The sequence below is a fragment of the Cavia porcellus genome, unplaced genomic scaffold, assembly GCF_034190915.1.
Source record: "Cavia porcellus strain 051 isolate PalLab524CR breed Dunkin Hartley unplaced genomic scaffold, mCavPor4.1 scaffold_28, whole genome shotgun sequence".
NCBI lineage: Eukaryota > Metazoa > Chordata > Mammalia > Rodentia > Caviidae > Cavia > Cavia porcellus.
The window spans coordinates 3,689,902-3,713,932 of record NW_026947511.1 but is presented as its reverse complement, the minus strand read 5'-3'; the positions used below and the strand labels follow the sequence as shown (position 1 = coordinate 3,713,932).

The following is a 24,031-nucleotide window of genomic DNA, read 5'->3' as shown; positions in this document are numbered from 1 at the left end:
GACCAAAAGTTGCCAAGTTTTGTGAAGGACTAAAGATGAAATATTTTAGGATTTCCAGGCCACATGGCCTCTGTCGCATATTATTCCTTGTTTTTGTTTGGATTTGCAACCCTTAAAAAAATGTAAGTATAATTCTTAGCCCAGAAACATAAAAAAACAGGAAGCTGGCTGATGCAGGCAGAAGTTTGTAACTCCTGATAATAGACAAAAGGATAAAAGTCTGGAAATTGCCATTGTGTCCAACTTGATAGAACTATTTAGTGGTAAGAGTAGCACAAGAATTCTAGATTTTAGCCATTTTTCTCTACTGTATCTGTTACATAAATTTTACCATCTTTCTTCCAGTTGCCATTCTGATAATTATGTTGCATATTATATTTTTATTCTCTCTAAGTTTCATTTATGTACTTTGAATTATTTTTGTGCTTGAATTTGAAGAGCATTGTGAATGGTGTTTGAATAAAATGCTTAGTCCAGAGAGTTGGCATGTTTAAATCCAGAATGTGGGCAATAATGTAAATTATCTATTTAGACTATTATCATGGAAGCTTCTTTTTTGTTTGTCTTTTGTGTTGAGACGTTGGCTTTGTTTTAAGACTTTTCCTATATGTTTTTGATTTAAAAACTGTGGCTGCCTTTGCCTTTGATAACATTGTTTTAGATTAATTTATTGTAACTTTTTGTAATATTTCTACTTTACAATGCATTTGAAATGATTACATTGAGCATTCTTTGTGCTTAAAATAAAATTATTTTATTTTTTAGGGCGCATGGGAATAAATTTCCATCATCCTGGAACAGATAATATTATGGCACTTAACAGTAAGTCTTCATATAAAATATTCCATAAAATTAGCAAATTTGCAAATGTTATTTCTACTTTCCTAAATTAATTGTTCAGTACTTTTCAGCCTTTTACTGAGCATAGTACAATGTACAGATTATTGTGTACCAGTATTCTCAAAGTGATCTCTGCACCAACAGCATCAATATAATCTCAGTCCTTTCTAGACCTACTGAATTAGAAACTTTAAAAATTGGACCCAGAAATCTGTATATTGAAAGTCTCATAGGTAATTCTGATGTAGGCCAAAGTTTGGAAATTACTGTTCCTCACTACAGTTGTAAAATGTAACTATGTAAGGCAAATCTGGCCTGATGCCAGATTTTAAATATAGTTTTATTGGACCGCACCCATTCATTGATGGGTTGTCTGTGGCTACGTTTGTACTTCAAAGACAGAGCCCAGGAAGCCTAAATTATTTGCTGTCTCACTGCAGAAAATGTTTGCCAACTTTTGCTCTAACTATTAGAATGGGATATTGAAAGAAGGAGGCAAATGGAGCTGGAGGGAGTAAGGGGACTAGCGTGACAAACAGGAGTGAATAAATAATTTAAACATACCTGAAATTTTTCTCATTGTGGTAAATAGCTGACATTTATTTCAGACTAGGTATCCCATTAGTGAAATTGGCATGTTATACATATCAAAAACTTGCAGATAGGAGATAATTTAGTCAGTAGGGTTGCAGAGTTAAATTCTGGAGCAACCAAAAAATTACTAACTGGAAAATCATCATGTTAATTAACACTAAAAGAAATGCTTAGCTAGTGTCAACTCTCTTTTCTAGTGTCTGTAGACCAAACAGATTTGCAGAACAGTCTTTAAATGGAAATTCCCTGTTGTCAGAAGGATGGACCTACATAAGCCATTGAATCTCCCAGGGCTAAAATTTTCTCTGTTGAGTGATACTGCATGGTCTCTCCTATCCTCCCAGATATATAAGCCAACTCTCAGTACACATGAGAGACAAGACAAACTGTGAGTCATCCAGGATACAATATTCCCTTTCTGATTTTTTTTTAAGTATTGTGGGTTGAAGCCAGGGTCTTTGAACTGAGCTACATCTTACCCCTTTTTATGATATATTTCAAGACAGGGGTCCTTAAATTGTCCAGGCAGGACTTAAATTCATAATCTTCTGTCTCAGCCTCCGAAATACTGCAGTGACATGTGTGCCACAATGCCAGGCTCAGTTTTCCTTTTGATTCAGTAAGAAGGTTGAAATTCCTAAATTAGAGTTTCCTAAAACATTTCAAGTTATCTCCAGAATTTACATTCACAGTTCCTTGGCTCTGATACGCAGCCTGCTTAACCAGGGAGTGCTGCTGAGAACCACATTCCTAGTGCTTGCTAATGTAGGTCCTAATCTACTTTATGCATTCTATATAACTACAGTATTACCCCTTCCTGTGAAAAACTTTCAAAACTGTCCACCTTGGTCCAGGGATTTAGCAAAAAAAAAAAAAAAAAAAAAGAAAAGAAAAAGAAAAAGAAAAAGAAAACAAACAACCTCCCCACCAAAACTGTCTACCTTTCTTTTTCTAATTTCTGAGTTTTTTATTTTTGTTTTTTTGTTTTCTGAGATGGGGTCTCACTATGTAGTTCAGTCTAGCCTTGAATTTGCTATGTAGCCCAAGATGGCTTCAAACTCACCATGATCCTCCAGCCTCAGCCTCTTGGCTGCTGGGATTACAGGGTTGTGCCATCATACCTGACTCTCACTTTCTAATTTCTGAAAGGAAGGTCACTTTATATTGAGAATTATGCTACTTCTAATTTCTGTTTAATGGAATGAAAGTTAATAAACATGCTTAATTTGCTGAGCTTCAGAAATAATGGTGACGACTCCAGTTAGATACTGGAATTTAGAGTTGAATTTTTAAAAAGTTGTTGGTGGTGGTACATGTCTGTAATCCAGGCATTAAGTAGGCTGAAGCAGGAGGGTTGAGTGAGATCCAGTCTCAAAACAAACGAACAAACAAAAAATAGAACAGTATTGTATCTGCCTGAAGCAATTAGAATATATTTGAGAAAAGACCTAATTTGACATTGAAAAAGAAGGAGAAAGGGAGAGTGTGTTCCAGAGAGAGACCCCCGGCCCCGGGTGCAGTGGAGGTGCTGCGCCCCGGGGCCGGGTGGGGGGGGGGTCTCTCCACGCATTCCCGAAATAAAGCCACCACCGCCCACCCCTTCCACATACCTCTTTCCCTTCCTTCCTCTTCTCCCTTCTCTCAGACCTAACAGACATGATGTGAGTCTCTTGGAGGAGGGACAAGATAACATTTGTGATTTTTGGTACAAAAGAAAAGAAGTTAAAAGTCATTTTTCAAAAGGTTTTGATTATCTTTGATTTTCTTCAATTCTCTTCTTTTAAATAAATAGAAGTTTCATTTAAGTGCTTTCCATTTTGTACCTGTTGCTTAAATCTGTCTTTTAGCCTCAATTTCCTAATTTCTGAGAGAATGGGACTGATTAGGTAATCTTAATGATTGCTTTCAGTATGTAGCTTCAGTGATGCTGCAATGTTTGTGGGTATCAGAAAGGTGGTTTTGCTGATGTTTGTATATATTAGATATATAAGGAACTCCACAGAGTTGCCATGTGATGTCAGGTAGGATAGTGCATCAGTGTTCAGATGATTCTGCTGTTGAGGCCCAGCACTGAAGAGACTGCTGGCTCCTCAGAATAAGACATAAAAGAGCCTGACGTTTGCATTTCCTACTAGTCACTTTTCTTATTGCTGGGACAAAATACCGGGTACCTGCAGCTCAGGGGAGAGGTTTGTTTTTGCTCATTTTAGAAAGGTCTTTTTTTTTTTTTTTTTTTGAGACAGGGTCTTGTTATGTGTCCCCAGCCTGCCTGGATCACAACAATCTTTTTGCATCAGCCTCCAAAGTGCCTAGATCACAGGCATGGCTGAATGGCCTAGGATGTACCCCTTGGGGTGAAGCCTCTAATGACCCCTTCTTCTGATGAGACTTCACCTCACAGCACCACATGTAGCTGTATCACCCCCATAATCCAGTCACCTTTTACAAGCCCTGTGAGCACATGAGGTTCTTGAGAGACATCTAGATATGAACCATACTCCTATGACTAGTTTTAGAGTTGTCTCCACTTTGAGATGATAATAATCCTCCTTGAGAGATATATGTGGAACCACCTTGCTTTGATAGATTTATGTGCTGTGATAAAGCTCTTCTTCCCTTTTGTATAATTGAGCCCAGCTCTTCTAGTGACATCTGTGTTAGCACATACACAAATGCACTAGTGTTTGTTTGTCTTCTATTTTGCCTACTATTTGTTGCTCTAACAATTAATGTCCTGTGACTGGTCTTTCTTCTTCCTCTGCTTTCATATGGGAATAGCTGAAATGAATTTAGAACTTTATGAAAACAGAATTTGTGACTATTGGAAGATACTAGACTGAAGTTGAAGTTGAACTATCTTTTCAGAAAAAAGGAATTTAAAAAAACTTAGGAAAATTGAAGAAATGCTGAAATTTAAATTGAAATGAGTTGTAATTCCTTTTTCTTGCTCCTTTTTACTATATAAAACGTTTCCTTTTTACTCAAAGCTTCCATTCACTGTTTTCAAATCTCTTTCATCCTTCTCTCTCTGTCTCTCTGTCTCTCTCTCTCTCTCTCTCTCTCTCTCTCTCTCTCTCTCTCTCTTTCAGGCTGGCCTTGGACTCTCCGTGGTCCTCCTGCCTCAGTCTTCTGAGCGCTAGGGTTACAGCCTGTGCCCCCACGCCTGGCGTTCTTCCCTTTCTTCACCTCACAAAACCTGAATCATTCTGTTCTCAGCTCTCTGGGCTTAATAGGAAGAAGGGTGTCATGGGGGAGCTTTCTCACTTGCCAGTATTGCTTCCCAATTTGAAGGGACCAGTTTCCTCTGTGTGTGTGTACTTAGTATATGTGTTCCACTTATACATTCCACTGAGAATCGCCACTCCTGATTTTACCTAGAAGACAAAATATAAAGTTTAGGAGAGGACAATAGGGTATTAGCTGTGGAAAACAATAGGAATTAGGAAGACATTTGTGGGCATTTGAGTATGAAAGACTGGCAGGTTGGGCTGGGGGTTTAGCTCAGCGGCATAAGCACCTGCCTTGCAAGCACGTAGTCATGAGTTCGATCCCGGGTACCGGTAAAAAGGAAAAAAGACAAATAAATAAATAAATAAATAGATAGGTAAATAAATAAATAAAGACTGATAGGTTTTGTATAAAGCCAGAGCCTACTGATTTTTTCTGTTCAGGACTGAATCTAGAAACAATTAGCAGGCCAGCTTTTGTGATGGAACCTAAGATGTGCAGTTAAATTTTGGCTTTTGTCTAAAATACTAAGTTCTCAAGTATTGTTAGTATTAAAAGAGAGGTACAGAGTCGTTCGCAGTCCATCAATAAAACCTGCTATTTGTCAGTATTTACAAAATACAGTTCTAAAACAGTAGTGCCTTTTCTATTAAAATAGAATATATTTTATCTTAGCTTTCTAATAATTATGAAAATTCTTTTTCTTTACCCTTACACCAAAAACACTAGAAGCTCACATAATACATTCTTCTTGCTGGGAAAGGAAGCAGCTGCTGAGGGTACCTCTAGCTGTATATACTACTAGATCCATCATTCTGTCACTAATAGTGGCATGTGGTTTTGGTTTTGGTTTTGCATTGTGGTCTTTTGTAGGATTGATACCTGTCTTGACTTTTGTTTGATTATGTTGACCCTCAGAAAAGGATACTTGCATCTTCGTGATTGGCCCAAGTGAACCAAATTTACTGTCAAATTAATGTTCAAAATCCGAATGCCTGGTATGAGTTTTAAAGTAGAGATATTGCTGTCAAGTGTGATTGATCCTCTTTTTCCAAACAGAAAATAGCCTGGGGAAACAGGTAAATAACAGAAAGTTGCTTGATGAGTACAAAACTACAAAATAGTGTGGCCGGGACCCAGCTGGAGAGCAGGTGACACCTGATGATGCAGCAGTGAGTTAACATGACCATGAGAAGTGTCTTCTGGAGACAAGCAGACCTCATTTCACCTCATACCAGCTCTACAATCTTAGGGCTGCATTCTTAACTCCTCTTTCCCTTGGGTTTCTTCACCTTTAAAATGGAGACAGCTGAGCATGGTGACACACACCTGACATCCTGCACTTCGGAGGCTGAGGCAGGAGGATCATTGTGAGTTTGAGGCCAGTCTGGGCTACCTAGTAAGTTCAAGGTCAGCCTGGGTTATATGTCCCTAAAAGATGATAGAGAGAGAGACAGACAGATATATGGATTAATAGATAATGAGCTGGGCAGGCAGGCACATACCTGTAATCCCAGCATTGAGGGAGGCTAAGGCAGGAGGATAGCATGTTCAAGTCATGTCTGGGCAACTTAGTGATTTAGCAAAACCCTGGCTCAAAATTAAAAGGGCTGAGGATGTGGTTCAGTGTTACAGCTCCCCTGGATTCCATTTCTAGTACTGAGAAAAAAAAAACAAAAACTAAAGTGAGAAGTGATGCACCCCTGTAATCCCAGCACTCAGAAGACTGAAGCAGGAGGATCATTGTGAGTTCAAGACCAGCCTGGACTACAAAGTGAGCTCAAGGCCAGCCTGAACTGCATAGCAAGACCTTTTCTCAAAAGGATGAAAAAAAATTAGATAAAGATCACTACAGTAGGTATAAATAAATCTTATAAAACTTAGCATACTGTCTGATTCGTACAGAATGCTCTTGTGAGCTGCTATTGTGATTGCTTACATCAGCTTTGTTGATACTAATATCTTCCTTTCTTTGTATATCAGATTTCTAAAATGAGTTTATCTTACATTGTTTATTATACAGACATTTTCCTGATGAAACTTAAAGACACATATCTGTAAATCATCTTGTAGCCTAGACTGGCCATTCTGGGATACAGCCCCATCTTTTTTTGTGTGAATCTTTCTCTCTAGGTGAGATACTTACCACCTCTTACTTTAGAATATGCATCTTATTTGGGGCCAGAGCCCATTTCAGTGCACTATTTGGAATGCAGAATGTCACAGCCACGTTGGAAAGCAGTTTGTCGTTAACTTTAAAGGTTGAACATACACTGCAGAAATTCTCCAAGGTATTTACCCAAGACAGAAAATGAAAACGTGCATACAAAGACATGTATAATACATGTATTGCTATGTCTGTAATAATATGATTTATTATATTCCCAAAGGGCAACTAATCCAAATGTCCTTCAACTCAAGTAGAGATAAATTGTGGAATAGCCATACAATAAAATACTATTTACCAGTTTAAAAAAAAAAAAAAACTATTCATACATTCAACAATATCAGTGACTCTCAGAATCTCAGAATAAATCATGCTGTTAAAAAAGTAATAACCTAGGCCTATAATTCCAGCATTCAGGAGGCTGTGACAGGAAGATTGTCCATTAGTTCAAGGCCAGCTGGGGCTACATAGTAATTTCAAGGTTAGCTTGAACTACATAATGAGACCCTGTCCCCTACACTTCCCAAAAAAACAAAATAGGCTATCAATTACATAAAAAACACTAGAAAATAGACAGTGACACAAAATACAACAGCTTCAAGAAGTGATACTGTTCCCTTTTTTCAAAGAACCAAAATGAGTGTTTTGATCTTAGAGGAGTCATGTGACAAGGATGGCATCTAGTTATACAACTTTCTAATCCACACCTATGTGGTTATAATATTCACTCTGACTACCTCATTGCTTTTATAAGATACCAATGGGGTAAAGCACATATACAAACAAAATATCACTATTGCTACGTTTGGGTAGTGAGGCAATAATCTTATTCAGAGAAGATACTGCCAGAAGGTAACTTTTTTTTTCTTTTATAGATAGTAGCTTTATAAAGGTGTTACTTAAATTAAAAGTTCTCATGCCATTTCTGAGATCTTTAACATTATAATTAGAGTCTGCTTTGAATTATAATAAGATATCTAAAATGCTACTTTCCCCTGGGGAGAGATGATTATTTACCCTTATTCTTCCTTATTAGAGTATCCAAAAACATTTAGAAGTTGAGTTCTAGAACAAAACCTGAATAATTTGAAGACTTAAAATTTTAATGGCAACAAAAAAACTAAAAAGATGTAGATCTTGGGGCTGGGGATTTAGCTCAGCAGCATAAGCACCTGCCTTGCAAGCAGGCGGTCGTGAGTTCGATCTCCAGTACCGCTAAAAAGAAAAAAAAAGTGTAAAAAAAAAAAAAAGATGTAGAAATGCTTGAAAAGCTCTGAGGTCATTGATTGGTAGAGAAATTATACACATGTAATGCCCCAAGATACCTGGGATTTTACTTTGGGCTATCTCCCACACTTTTTCTCTTATTCATGCTGTGAAATATTCCACAAAGTTTTCCTTACGTTTCTGTTTGAACTGAGGACAGCCTTGAGTTTGTTGAAGCAATGTTTGTGTGGGGAGATGCCTAAAGGGCCTCTCTTCTCCCTCCCTTTCACGCTTTGCTGGGTAGGAAGTCCTTGGGAAAGGCTCAGCTGAGAAAGAGGAGGTGGCTGAATGGGAGCAAAGCACATGAGCATTTATGCCAGACTGTGCAGACAGCTAGGTCTGCTAGAATTCCAAATGGAATTTTCCAAAACCTGAAGATCACATTGTTAGTTTTGCTCACTGTTAATGGATATAAATAATTTGTTAGCAGTATAATAGTGAAGGAATTATTTTGAAATTCTCAGATTGAAAACTTTGAGATTTAGAATTGAAGACAATAATTCATACTTTCAACAAATGTCAGTGTTGTCAGTGCTGCTCTTTTCATTCTCCCCTCCCTCCTTCTCTTCCTTCATCTTCCCTCTCTCTATCCTTCCCTTTCTTCCTCCCTCTTTCCTCCTTCTTTGTCTTTCCCTCCCCTCTCTCAGTAGGGTCTGGCTAGTAGTCCAGAAACTTGCTGTGCGGTCCAGGCTGGCTTCAGGCTGCTGCTCCTCAGCCTCTTTGTGCTGGGCTGTAGGTATGCACTGTCACACCCAGCTCACTTCGGCTTCTTCTACTGAGCAGATCTAGAAAATATTAACGTATAACATGATAAATGATAGCTAATTTAAATAGCAAATCGAGGAATAAATAATGTTCTGTGGTGCTAAAACACTTGCTGAAGACTTTTTAGATGGATTTTTTAGATGGCTAAGTGTGCTGTGGGACCCAAGAGATTGTTGTTTTGTTTTCACGATCTCATTTTACACACAGGGAAGCTGAGATGCAGAAGCTCTGTGAATTAGCCAGAGTGAGCAGGGACAGAGCCTTTTGTTCCTCCTCCAGTTGAGGGTGGTGCTTTGCTTTAAATACTTGTTAAGAATAGTTTGTTTATTTGTTACTACTTTAGCACCAACATGCGAATTAAGTGTCTTTGGGAAAATATTTTTTCTCTTATCATTTGTCTCCTTATTGGTGCTCTTTTTCTAAAAAAGTAATAGTCAACCTAGTCTTCATGGCTTGATGTTGAATACTGTAAATATGTGAAGTTTGAAATATTCTTGACTGACGTTGTTAGGTTTTAAATAAAAATACTTTGTGTGTGAATATGTCTCCAGTGACAGGATTCAGGTCAGTTCAGCCAAGAAATAAAATGTAGGAAACTGAAAAATTACTTTTTCATGTTTGTTTTTCCACTGGCACAGGTAGTGTAACCTGAATCTCCTGTGTTTATAGCATTACCATACTTACAATGAACTTTTATTAAATTTCAGAGCTTAAGGGCTGGGGATTTAGCTCAGCGGCATAAGCGCCTGCCTTGCAAGCAGGCAGTCGTGAGTTCGATCCCTGGTACCGAAAAAGACAAAAAAAAAAAAAAAAAAATTAATCTTTTTTTTTTTTTTTGTCTTTTTCCTTTTTATCAGTACCTTGCAAGCAGGCAGTCGTCAGTTCGATCCCTGGTACCGATAAAAACGAAAAAGACAAAAAAAAAAAAAAAAAAAAGAAAGGGTAGATAGAAAAGACCAGAATTAGAAGCAGTTACCTCAGTGATCTGGTGGCTCCCTACTTGGTACCACAATCCTCACCTTTCATTTGTAATAACAAACATCTATCTTTACCAGTTTGAAGGAATCAAGTAGTAATGTAGTTCTGTACATTTCCTTGTATCTTTTCTTTCCCCTCCATATTTGGTCTGCTCTTATTGTTCCCTGAAGTTTTCCAAAGTCCAGTTCAGAGAAAGCTGATTTTGATGGTTCAGAGCAGGGATGAGGTGAATCTTCGTGCTGTGGAGTCTTCCCCCAAATTGCCAAGCCAGTGCTTTTCTGTAAATTTCTTTCACTAAAGGAGCCCTTCTCCAGCTTGAAAGGAGCCTACCATAGGGAGGAGATAAGGACCCATTTTTGTTCACTTACTCTTCCTCTTGCTACATTATTTGGGCCTCAGAAATTCAGAATTGGCAATGAAATTAAGTATTTATAAGGTTTAAAGAGACATGAGATTTCGATATAGTGGTTCAGAGACAATTGGTTTATTGAAAACAAATGCTAAATATTTGAATGCATGTCTTTGTAGGTAACTTCAGATTTGAATTGGACAGTTCAGTCAGATAAAATACAAAATACTCTGGTATGGGATTAGAATGTCCAGGGCTTGTCCTCCCTGCTGTCTGTGTCATAAGGGTAATTGCTGTGGGCATCAGAGTTCTGTTAAGCACTTAGCATGTGGTGCCTGGAGCGTAGTAAATTATGAGCCAGCTGTGCTTTGTTTTTCAGCAACTTAGTCCTAAGATTAAGAATATATAATATTTTATGATACTCCTTTTGTCTTATAAAGTGTCTTAGCAGTGCTAATATTGTGCTTGTTAGTCATTAGTGTTACTTTTTAAATCTACAAATGAAATAGAAATATTTTCCTGAGAAAGATGGGTAAATGTTGAAAAGAAAAAGGAAGGAAAAAGTTTTAAATGACCAAATAATTTATATGAATGTAACACATTCATAGCACTTTTTTTTGTCTGCTATATTTTTGTTTTGTTTTTTAATTATTTTAGACAGAGTCTCACTGGGCAGTTCAGGCTGGCCTTGACTTTGCAGCCCAGGCTGGTCTTGAACTTGCACTGGTCCTTCTCCCTCAGCCTCCCAAGTGCTAGGATTACAGGCCGATTTTGGCCTACTATGTTTGTGTTGTTTGTGAAGTCCAGTCTCCTCAATTATAATTTGTCTGGTTTCAGAATCATTGGTAATTATAAAGACAAAGCTGTGGGGGAACATTTAGGGACAACCCTTTCACCCACGTGCTTTGGAAATTCAGTTTACTGAGTCAAAGGGGACATTTGGGTCCTAACTTAGTCTATCTTGGGTGGAATTTTTGCATGATTAATACTCAAGTGGGAACTGAATATTTGAATATAATTTAATGTTGCCTACTAAAATGTGATCCAAGAAATCAGTGTTAAAGTTATTTTATAAAAACTAATTTTGTTACAGGGAAAGTAAGTAACAAGTTGCTCCCACAGTGACTTTTAGTAGTCTTGACTAATATTTTCATACCAGTTAATAAAATGTTGTATCAACATTTTGATTTGCCTTCCTTTTTTTTTTTTTTTAAATCAAGTACAGAATTTTAGGGACTCTACTTAAGGTTTTAAATGTTGTACACTACTTTAATCCACAATAAAAAGTGAATATCTTTACCACCCTATACCTCTCCATTTCACATTCTTCCTCCCTCTCTTTTTTTCTCTTTGTCATATTTTTGAACTTTTGGACTCTATATGTAAAGTTACTTTGCTTAGAGAAACTTCAGCAAATATGGGTGAAGCCATGTGTCAGCAGAATTAGATTTAAAGACTAAATCATTAGTGTGGTATTCTTACAAAATTAAACATACCATGTTCAACAAGTGGTATTTATCCAAAGGAATTGAAAACATACATCCAATCAATGATGTTATGGCAGCTTTATACGTAATTGTCAAAACAGAAACAACCAAGATGTCTTTAGTAAGTGAATGGATAAACTATAGTTAATTAATTAATTAATTTTAATGGGGTGTTTTACATTTATTTAAAGAATTAATCGTAGGCCAACTAAAGTAGGAAATAATAGAAAAATAAGTAGCTTTGTAAAGTATAGAACAGACTAGTGAAAAGGGTCACCAGCTTAAACTATAGTAAATTTACATAACAGAATATTACTCAACACTAAAAAGAAATGAGCTATCAAAGTATGACAACACATGAGGGATGTTAAATGCAAATTAGTAAGTGAAAGAAGCCAGTTTGCGGCTGGGGATATAACTCAGTGTCGTAAGTGCCTGTCTGGCAAGCACAAGGTTCTGAGTTCGATTCCTGGCACCCCTCCCCCACCAAAAAAAAATCTGAAAATCATGCTCCAGGCTGCATGATTCCAACTGCATAATATCGTGGAGAAGGCAAAGCTGTGGAGACAGTCAGTAGTTGCTAGGGACTAAGGGTTTTGGGGAGGTGATAAACAGAAGATGCATCGTTAAGATAGTTCAAATTGTACTGTAATGGTGGATACAGTTGTGAAAACCTGTACAACATATAACATCAAGAACGAACCCTTGTGTAAGCTACAGGTTAAGGGGTGACTATCATGAATTAATGTATGTTTATCCATTGTAACAAATGTACAACTCTGGGGGAGGAGGTTAATAGGAGGAAGAATATATATGTATGAGCGTAAAAGGTATCTTATGGAAAATTTTTGTACCGTCTTCCCAATTTTGCTGTGAACAAAACAAAAAGCTTTAAAAAGCTAAGTATCAGAAGCCAAATACAGATTATAACATGGACTGCCTTGGGAAATCACATTTATGAGTACAGCCATTTAAAACCTAGTACAGACCAAGTCGAAGGAGTGACACATAATCTATTGTGTTGTCTTGTATGACCAACAAAGCATCATACCAATAACATGAAAGTGCCGCTCAGAGTGTAGTAGGGCTGGGAGTTTGCCCAGTTTTAGTGCTTGCCTAATATGTGTGAGTCCCTGGGTTTAATCTCCACTACCACAAAAAACAAACAAACCAAAGAATGCACTAATCAGTGACTATGCAAACTTAGCTTTAGTCTTGCATTTTCTACTACAAAGCACCTATACCTTTTAACATTCTGATGGGCTGAAGATAAGTAATGCCTTTATCAACTTTTGATTATTCTTATTGTAATTTAAAAGCTTCAAAAATGTTAGCACTTGAGATTTTTCTGCATTGATTTTATAACAAGTAAACTGAAATATTTGTAGTGTTTTGTTTTTCAGGTACATCATACTAAGCAGCTCATAAATCATACATAATGTTTATATGTACAATATATATCATACAGTGTATTATCACAAGTCATGCACAGCCGTGTAGCTAATACTGAAATCAAGAGCAGACATCACCAATATCCCAGAAACTCCTCATTAGGCTCTCCTCTGGTCACTATCCCTGGCCAAGATTAAACATAACCCTGACTTCTAAAAATTAGGTGTAATTTTTATGACATCTATAGATTATTTAATATATGTGAATCAGTAAAATAATTTTTTCTTGAAGGGCAGTGATAATTGTTAATTCAGATTTAAAGTTGTTGCTGGGCGTAGTGGCACACACTTGTAAACCCAGCTACTTGGGAGGCTGAAGAAGGAAGATCACAAGTTTGAGGCCAGCCTAGACAACTTAGTGAAACACTGTTGAAAATAAAATTTAAAGGATATGAAGATATAACTTGGTGGCGGATCCCCTTCCTCCCATGTGACAGACTCTTGGTTCTAAAGTTTTTAGAAATAATATTACATGTTTCTGTGATGGGGAGTGGGTACTGGGAACTGACATTGAGATACATCCTGCCCCCGCCCCTTGAGTCATGATTTTACTGAGTGATCAGTTGCTCTGGCTGATCTCAGTCTTGTGATTTGCCTGCCTCAGCCTCCCAGGGTGTAGGGACTGCAGGCCTGTGCTACCATGCCAGGATGCATCTTGGTATATCTGATATAACTCCATCCTAGCACTGATAATATATAATAAAGAATTAATTGCAGTACTCCTTTATTTTCTATATGAGATAGTTTTGTATTGTGGTGTGTACATTTGTATGTTCAGTAGTTTTGTTTGTTATTTGAGACAAGGTCTCACTATATATAGTTCAGGCTGGCCTAGACTCACTATGTAGTCCAACCTGGCCTTAAACTGACAGCAATCCTCCTGCCTTATCCTCCCAAGTGCTGGGATTACAACTGGTACCACACCCAGTGACAGCAGCATTTTCTTATTTTAAAGCTATATTTACACCATGGGAAAGTCCTACTTTTGCATACCTAAATTTCTCTCACTTCTGTTCACTTTATTATCTCTCTCTGAGGGAAGAGTTTGACTTTAATGAAATTATTTGTAAATGGTCTTCATATGACCATATGATCAATTTTTTGCTGGGGAGATACTAGGAATAGAACTCATGATTTTGCACTTGCCAGGCAGGTGCAGTGCCACTGAGTTATATCACCAGCCCTTGATTAAATTTTAAAACTTCCACCATTTTACATTCAAAAGACCATCAAGGCATACATTTCTGCTTAGTCACTGTCTTGGCCCTGGTACAAAATACCTGGTACCTACAATTTAAAAGAGGAGAGATGTATTTTGGCTTATGGTTTCAGTCCATGGTTAGCTGGCTCCAAGGACAGGAAAAGGAAGACTCTGATAAGGAGAAAACGTTCAACCCAGGCATCCAGGAAAAGAGAGAAGCCAAGAATAAAAATAAACTCTTCTAGGTTGCAACCCCAAGACCACCATGACCCACTTCCAACTAGGCCCTAGCTCCTAACAACACATTTAAGTACCGAACTCATCAATGGCTTAATTTACTGGAGTACAGAATAGTGTCCCTATGATCCAGTCAACCTTCATACACATGAGCTTTTGGGGGACATTGTAGATCTAAAAGATAATACTTCCCTCCCTTGATTATTCACTCAGCTAGAAAGTTGTATTTTTTGAGTACCAACTTGGCATAGACCATTCTCTCAGGTGCAATAGAGGATATTAATACGGATAAAATGCTGAGCATGATGGCAACACCTATAGTCCCAGCACTTAGGAAGTGGAGACAGGAGGCCAGCCTGGACTACATGAGGAAACCCTGCCTCACAAAAAACAAAATAAGCAAATAGGATGAGACAGGAACCTTGCTTCTTAGGAGTTTAACAGATAACAAGGTGGTTAAAAGTATAAACTCTGAAGTCAGACTGCTTAGATTTGTGTTTCAAATTCCATATTCTGTCTTGTCCCTCTTAGACAAGATATTTAAACTTTCTGTGTCCAGTTTTCCTCATTTGAAATAAAAGGTTAATAATGATACTTATGTCATAAGTTTGTAAAATGATAATCATTTATCTAAAGCATTTTGGATTATTCTGGCACTTAGTTACCACTCAGTAAGTTTTAGCTGCTATTATAAGTCATCATAGGGATCATAAATAAGATATTGAAATCAGGACCAAAGTAGCATATAATTAAATTCTAGAACAAGTGATGAAAAAAGCAATTCAGAGCACTATTTAAATTGGCTGCCTATTCCATATGCCATCCTGTTTCCTTGATATCAGAGTTCCAGGCTATATCTTGAACCATTTTACAGTGTTGGTTCAGAAACTGTTCAAGAGGAATTGATAAAAATGATGACTCTCTTAAGGAAGCTTTGATAAAACTCTCAGATGAGTCTTTTACAGCTCTTCCCTTCTCCCCATTTCTGGTCACTTTTACCATCCTCGAACCTGTCTGGACCACTGTATTTGGCAGTTTAAAACTTAAATTGAACAGCGTTCTTATTTATACTTAAGAGATGCGAAGATTCAGTGAGTCATTTGTACTTTAGTGTTGCAATCAGATTCTTTTTCATTATCTGGCTAGAAATCAAAGATAATGAGAAAAATAGAAATTTATTCTTTGGGAAAGATATGAGTAACTTTTGAAATACAGAGCAGAGAATTTTACTTCCTCTCAATAGAGATTTTTTAGTGGGGTGTCAAGCATCACTGGGAATGGAAGGAAGGCACAAAGAAACAAATGATAGGATGTCAAGACTCATTTCATCTAAGTGCTGCCTGTTAGTATTCATTCATATCATGAATGAAGCAAGCTTTTTGGGGTCAAGTTAGGAAGCTAACTACCACTTATACTTGATTTTGCAAGATGACTTCTATCTAGTTCCAAATAATAAAGAGTATGAGTCTCTAAAAAAATTTTTTTGGGGGGAGTGCATGCTCTGTACATGATGTAAGTGGTAATTGATATGTAAACGCAGAAGAAACTTTTTATTCAGAATTTTTATATAGGCAAAGTCAACGAAAGGTAGGGTTTGAACTGTATAATTCTTTTTAAAAAGTCTTATTAGTATACATTTCTGATATATAGTGGTTATATCCACCTTGGGTTTGATATAGATACATATTGCATCTTGATTATTTTCACTTCCCCGCCACTCCCATCCTCTCCTTTTTACCCCTCTTCCTCACCATCCCCTTCCCATTTTTACAGAATATACCTCTCTCTAACATGGCTTTTTAATTTGCTCTTCAAATTATTTATATTTTGGGTCTCTCATATTAGAGAAACCATGTGACACTTCACCTTTTGCAGAGGACTTATGCACTTAGAATTATGGTCTCAAAGTCCATCCATTTTCCTACAAATGATTCAAATTTGTCCATCTCTGTGGACTAGCAAGTTCTCCATTGTGTATATATGCCTGGTTTTCTTTATCTATTCTTTTGTTGATGGCCAAATAGACAACTTCCCTGATTTCCCTAATTGTGAGTTGTGCTGCTGTAAACATGAGTGTGGGTGTATTGCTATGAGTTTAGCTCTTTGGGAAGAAACGCAGGAGAGGTAGAGCTGGATCAAGTAGAATTTATATTTTTAAAGAAAATATAAAAATGCAGTCTTATTTCTATGAAAAAATAAAACAAAATTTATGAGAAAATAATTAGAGAATAACAATATAATCTTAATGGCTGGGCTGGGGATTTAGCTCAGCAGCGTAAGCGCCTGCCTGGCAAGCACAAGGTTGTGGAGTTCAATCCCTGGCACCAAAAAACAAAACAAGCAAAACAAAAACAAAATCTTAATGGCCAAAATGTTACTCAGAGTACAAGTTATAGACAAAAACAAAAGTACAATGCTTTGTCTTAAATGCTATTTTTAGTTTATTAAATAATCTCTATACAGATTTCCAGCGTGATTGTTCAGGTTTACATTCCCACAAGCAACGCAAAAGGGTCCCTTAACAGCATTTGATGATTTGTAAGTCCTTGATAATATGGCGATTCTTACTGCAGCAAGGTGGAATATCAGTGTTGTTTTGATTTGCATTTCTCTAATGTCCAAAGATGCTGACCCTCTTTTCATGTATTTGTATTTTTTTCCTGAAAAGAGTATAATCCTTTTTAATATTTGAGTGATGAGAAAGTGAAGAGGTTAAAGGTGTGGAGTTGAAGGTCCTATAATGTTTGAACAGAATTGACTGGGTGTGGTGAGGTATGCCTGCAGTCCCAGGATTTAGGAGGCTGAGACAGAGGATCACTGTGTGTTTGAGACTAGCCTGGGCTACAAAGTGAGTTCAGGAGGTCTGAAATACATAGCAAGAAACAAACAACAATGAAAAACAGAAGTCTTGTTTCTTGAGTCTTTAGTTGCACTATCGAGGCTGCCTTGATGTTCTGAAACAATTCAAAATGTTTAACTTTCGTAGTCATTTTGACCTGGGAGAAGAGTCAGAAGTCATATGGTGCCAGATTTGGTGACAAAGGTGAATATTTTATGAGCTGGCTATTCTATGAATGGCCCTTGGCAATAGCATTCACCATATTTTTAAATCACATCTTGTATTTTTGGCTACTTGGCTGAAAAGTCTGAGTTCTTTCTTTGGGAAGAACTTGTTTTCTTTATTGCTTACTGTCTCATACTAAAATGTAACCCCAAATTAATCTTCAGTGTAGGCTAATTTTTATGACATTTAACACTTAAAAATAGCTTCAATGGAACTCTCATTTAGTTTTATAGAATCTGAAGTTTCAACTTTGAGAAACTTTTAACTCTGAAAATCACTTTAGGTGACAGGGTTTTGTAGTGATGCATGATGTTGAGTGCTAGAACAGTGTGCAGGATTCGTAGGCCTGGAGCTGTGTTTGCAGAAGGTACGGCCCTTGTGCTGCAGTGGGCTCTTTGTATCACCGAAGGCTCTAAAAGATTTGCTGTCACTGGTCTAGAGTTTTGAAGTCAACCTTCAAAAGTGCTCTATTATTAAAAATGGCCTGGGTGCCAATACCTTTATTCTACTTTTTCAATTCATTGAATTGATATAAAAATAGCATTTTCTTCTATCTGTGATGTGGCATGGAAAGTAAGTGGAGAAAATGAGAAATTCTCATGAAAATTTTACAAAAACATTCTGTAAAGCAATAGCTAATTGTATACAATTTTATACAGTTTCAAGAATTTATTAAGTGATATCTATGTGTAAAGCTTAAGAAATTCAGAGTTGGCCACCATATGCTGCAATTTTTAGTTGTTTGGAATGCATTTTTTTGAGTGATTAATGTCTGGTAGTAATATAAGTACAAGTGAAAATTTGTGTCAGAATTTTTTTAAAACAGAGAGTAACCTGATGTAGCTAATAGGTCCCAATAAAAATACTTGTAAGACTTTAAAAGTTAAGTACCTATTTTATCTTTTCCAGTGGCTACTGCATCCAGTTGAATTTCTCTTTAAGGTGGTTATCTAGTTTATACTTTTATAAAGTCTTATTTTTTAAAAAATGTTTGCCATCAAATTGAACAGTATCTCCAGATTAATAATTCCAAGAATACTTAGAAAAGGTAGGTGTGAATACTTTTTATTTCTAAATTAACTATTTTGATCCAAATACCCATGGTTTTCTTCTGTTTACATGCAGCCAGGAGCTATGGGCGAAGACGAGGTAAATTTTTTTTAATGAGCTCTTTTGCTTGCCTAATTGTGAGTAAATACGAGTGTGTGCGTGTCCATACCTGTGTATGAAATAATTATTGTATCATGTGATGTTCTAGCTTTATTATTTTACCAAAGTAATTTTCTTATTACTCTCATGTTATTTTTGGCTGTTCATTGGTAAAATTTGTTTTTTAAATCCTAATAAAGATAAGGCAAAGATTATTTCTCTCTGTAGTTTTTTCTGAATATGGTTTATAGTGAATGAATGTGAAGAAACAAAGGCCAAGCTTGTGTATTTTTCTTGTATCCAGTGTCCTTTTTATATTTAGTAGCAGACATTAGATTTTAGAGGCAATTTTTGACGTTTATTAAACCCAGAAGTATATTTATCTTGAGGGTAAATAAAGCTAAATTTCAAGAACTTTCTCTTTACTTATAATTTCTCCTCTAAACTCTTTACCTATAATTTTTGTGTTTGTTTACTTAAAAGAGTTACTTCAAAATAGGCTTTGTCCTGTAAAACCTGCAAACGCTCTTGGTAACACTCAACAAAGTAATATATTTTTCATTGGTGTAATACTGTAACCTTTCTAAGCATTTCCCTGTCTGTATTTTTTTCACATAACTTTGTGAAATGACAAAAGAGAAACCTAATGTAGTGGAGATATGAGATTTCAGGCCAAATAACTGGTTTTTAATAATTACCTTATCATTTAGGTCTATTGACCTCATCTGAAGTTATGAGTTAATACAACAAATCTTTTTCAACTTCAGAATATTAGCGAAGTTTATTTTAAAAAAAAGGAGAAGAAAACCTAGATGTGCAAATCAAAGGCATACCACAAGTATATCATCGTTTGGCACTTACTGGCAGAACTTGGGGGAGACAATTTATTTGCTGTATGATCTCAAGTTAATGTCAGATCTAAGACTGAAAATGAAATGCCTTTTGTTTCTTTTCTTTTTGGTTTTTTGATACACAGTTTCACTCTACAGTTCAGGCTGGCCTTGAACACTATGTAACCCCAGCTGGCCTAGAACTCACAGAAATCCTCCTGCCTCTTCTCCCAAGTCCTGGGATTACAGCTGTATGCCACCAGGCCCAGCTGTTTTGTTTCCCTATTTGCCAATGTTTACCACCTATCGGGCTGTCACTGCTTTGTAGTTGTCATGAAAAGAAAATGATGTTAAATTCATAGCATTTTATTACTTATTCTGTAGTACAATACGTGTTGAAAGAATGAATATTGGCAGAACCTAGTATCCATGTATGGTGGAGTCATAAACAGCATTCATTTTTGTTTTTAATATCATTGTGTAGAAAGTCATTTGTGCACTTAATTATTTTTTCAATCATGGAAATAAATGCCATTAAATTTTTTGCATTTCTTATTTTTAAGTTAAAAAAAGTTAATTTTTAAGTTAAAAAAAAAAGCCCAGAGATACTATTAAAAGTGTTGTGCTCCATGCTCCCCTGCCACACTCCTTGTTAGAAACCTGAATGCTGCCGGGTGGGGATAGGGGATGGGCTGTTTTTCATGGGAAGTAGATACCGTATGGAGAGCAGACAGCAGGGCTGATCTCTCTTAGCGTCCTGGTCAGTCACCAGCCTGGTTCACATTTCCCTTCTGGTTTGCTGGGCGTGCCCTTCTTATTTCTACCAGTTTCACTTCTGCTGTTTCATTTCTGCTCCCTCAGTTTCCTGAAACATCACCTTGTCCATCTTGCCCCATCCTCCCGTGATTCGGTCCCTCCCTGACTCACCAGCCGCGTTATCTCCATTTGTCCACCTTGTGTTCCCCTCCCTAGTCCATGTACTTTTCCATGTCTGGTCATTTCAATAAATTTTCTTATTTACTTAGCAAAGACCTGTTCTTTCTTTACCAGTTCAAGCCAAATTCAAGCCTTATTCTTTCTAGGGAGCCTTACTCAGTGGCCTTAACTACAGTGACTTTTTCTGTTTCTGCTGCCTTGTATTTTTCCTGTCTTTTCTGTATGCTCTGAGTTTTCAACTGGAGATAAGTTCTATGAGGACAGTGTGTCCTGTGCCTAATTCTGTGCTATATGTGTAGTTAGTTCTCATTAAATGCTTGTCAGGATTATCTTTGAAATAAACTATTATGTAGAACAGAGTTTAACATCTTACTTTTTACTTCATTTAACTTTTTGAGACAGGGTCTCACTATGTAGTCCCTTGAACTCACTTTGTAGCCCCGGCTTGGCTCCAAATTGTGATAATCCTTGTGCCTCAGCCTCTCAAGGGCTAATATTACAGGTTTGTACCATCATGCCTGGCTATGTCATATTTCAAAACTTACTGTATTATCTGAGTACAGTGGTGTTTGTCTGTAGTCCTAGCTACTTTAGAGGCTGGGGCAATAGATTGCTTAAGCCCAAGAGTTCAGAACCAGCCTGTGCAATATGATGAGACTTATCTATAGAAAAAAATTTTTAGATAGAAATTATTTTTAATAAAAATAGTATATTAGATGCTAGACATAAGCATATGGAATCAGTAGTTTCTAAACTCTTGAAAAAATTACTTTTCCAGATTACTTTCTCCATATCTATTTGTAAAGTTTAACTTTAAAAATGCTATGATCTTCTTTGCATCAATGCTGTGTTAAATACTGCCTAGGATGATTTTGTCCCTGCTCTCATATTTCTTTCTTTACATTTTTTTGTGATGCTGAGAATCAAACCCACTCAGGGCTCGCAACAAGCTAGGCAACTACTGTACTCCTTGGTCCCTGTCTCTTTCTCTATAAGTCTGCGGTTTAACAGATATAGATGAAAAAAGGAATTAAAGGAAGGAGAAAGAAACACTAAAACACTGAATATTTGTAGGCAAAAATGTTTAGTCTGTGCTTTTATTTAATCTTTCATTCCCACAGTTGAAAAAGGAGAAAGGTGACTTTCCGTAAGTGTAATTATGTAACTATGTAGGATGAGGTGGGTATAACTCATACATAGCACCCTTGTTCCCAAAGAGGTGCTTAGTTAGGTCAACCCTGAATAGTATAATTTTGATCAATTGAAAGACTTCCTCATGTTCATTTATTTATGTGATCAAGATTAAATTACCATTTGATCTTTCTCCCAATTAACATTTAGACTTGTCCCACAAAAAGAATAAAAAGTAAACTTACTGACATGTGTTGCTTTACTCTATGATGAAGAACAGAACTTTAGCTATAACCATATTTTATGTTACATAGACATGATGGTACATTTTTTAGGAATAGAGAGTGATGGAAATATAAATGAACATTTTGAGTTCTGTCAATAAGAATTAGGCTAGTAGGATCTTAGACCTCTCCTGTGAAATCTGGAAAAGCTTCCTGAAATAAGAATTTCAGGTACTATTTGGATGATGGAGGGAAATGGAAAGCAAGGCATTTTGCTATGATATTCAACCCAGAAGAAAACTTAGAGGTGAACTTGTGCCCAGATGCTCGAAGCATATGTCCTTAAGAGAAAATTAAAATAATGGGAGCACTTTAAAAACGGTATCTGCCTCTTTTTATCATATGGAAATTACTAAAACAGAAAGTTTCGTGGGTTTAGGCTTTGGCAGTCTTCTGTACAGAAGAAAGGGCCATTTGTACACCTCAGTCCTCTGAAGACTGCTAAATTATTTATTGTATATAGAGGATTCTGAAGGGGTGTGTACATATGGGGCCAATTGGGAAGAAGTTGGCGCCAAAATGGTCCATGCCGCCTTGATGAATGGCTTTGGAAACAGGTGAAACGCCTAGACACAGACGCTTCAGGCTTTTAAAAAAATTTTTATTTAAGGAGAAAAAAGAAAAAAACAGAAAAAGGGTACAAGTTATACAGAATTTCAGAAAAAGTAAACAGTAGGAAATCACTAGTTAATTACATATTGTCATCTTGGAAATAGTTGTTGAAGTTACAAAATTAAAGCATATAGAGGGGACTTTCAAACAGTGAGACCACAAACAGTTTTGTTCAATGATCCAACAAAACTCAATAATATGGTTATCTATCTTATACACTTTAATATATATGCAGTTATATCTTTTAGAGAACTTTCTTTTCCTTTCTTTTGTACAATGACAATTACACATTTTGGGTTTTATTACTCTCTCAGTTCTTACTACTTTTTTTTTTTTAAAGAAAGTAAAACCAAATGTGACATACCAGGACAGAGTCAGTCAAATCAAAAGGATGGACATAATACATAATGTAAAAACAAAATACAAGGTGATCAACAATGGATACCATAATGCCTCTTGTTATCTTAAAAAGAATTGCCTATATCATCAGTTATAATAAAATTGTACAAAACAGTAAAGAATAAGACCAATAAAACCAAAACATTGGAGACATTAGAGGACTTCAAAAAAAGATAATAGTCAACCAGAATGGGCGTCACAATGAATCTTATTGTCTTCATAGTTGTTGCCTATACTTTCAAACTTGGTACTATCAAGCATAACAGAATAGAGGAAAATCAGTCAAAACAAGATGGTGAGAGCAATACAGAGTGTCAAATCAAGTTAATAGGAAATCAAAGTGGGTTACTATAATATATCCTGCTATCTTTTATTAATTTTTCCCTTAATTAAAAGGATACAAATGAAAAAGTAGATAATAAAAAGAAGATTGAGATAAAAAAGAGGGTATAACAACAAAACAGCGCAGGTCAAAACATAGCCATTTAAGCAAAGTAGTGTTTCACCACAAGATAATCTCAACATAATAGTAGTTACCATAGTGATTCTTCTCTTAAAATCTTTGGGTATAACTTCGTATACTGTAGCATCAAACATATCAAGACAATGTAAAACCATTCAAGAGAATGACAGTATTACAGGGTATTTAGAATCAACTAACAGAAAATGAACAATGGTTTCTGTATAATCTTCTTGTCTATAAAAGTTTTTGTTTATATTATCACATATAATAAAATCCAATAAGATACAACATGTTAAAACCAATGGAGACAGAACAAAACCTTGATGGGACTTCAAAAGAAGAGGATATTAAATCAGTACTACCTATTATGATGTCTTGTTTTCTCCAAAATGGCTATTCCTACCATCCAACCTTCTCTGCCTCATTTCTGTTGAGCTCTTTTTCTGTCATTAGTTGTCAGTTTGTCCTCTTCATTTAGCTTTCTGCTCCATTCATTGTGGCCGCTTTGCCACTGTTTCTAGAATCTTGGTATTTTTCATTTTTAGAATATCCTGCAGTAATCTCTGTAGAGTTGAATTGGTAGTTGCAAATTCCCCTAGT

The 24,031-nt window shown here is 36.4% G+C and overlaps 1 protein-coding gene across 8 annotated transcripts in view; it reads left to right on the top strand.

The window, feature by feature from the left end:
* Cpeb3 (cytoplasmic polyadenylation element binding protein 3) overlaps positions 1–24,031 on the top strand; it is a 216,535-nt gene that overhangs the window by 81,513 nt on the left and 110,991 nt on the right. For 6 of the 8 annotated variants that reach the window (XM_063239354.1, XM_063239360.1, XM_063239353.1 and 3 more), the window contains exons 4-5: positions 766–822; positions 18,753–18,776. In XM_063239354.1, coding sequence (XP_063095424.1) covers positions 766–822; positions 18,753–18,776 — 81 coding nt within the window. The remainder of the gene's footprint in view (positions 1–765; positions 823–18,752; positions 18,777–24,031) is intronic. The other 2 variants (XM_063239361.1, XM_063239359.1) reach the window with 1 other exon arrangement.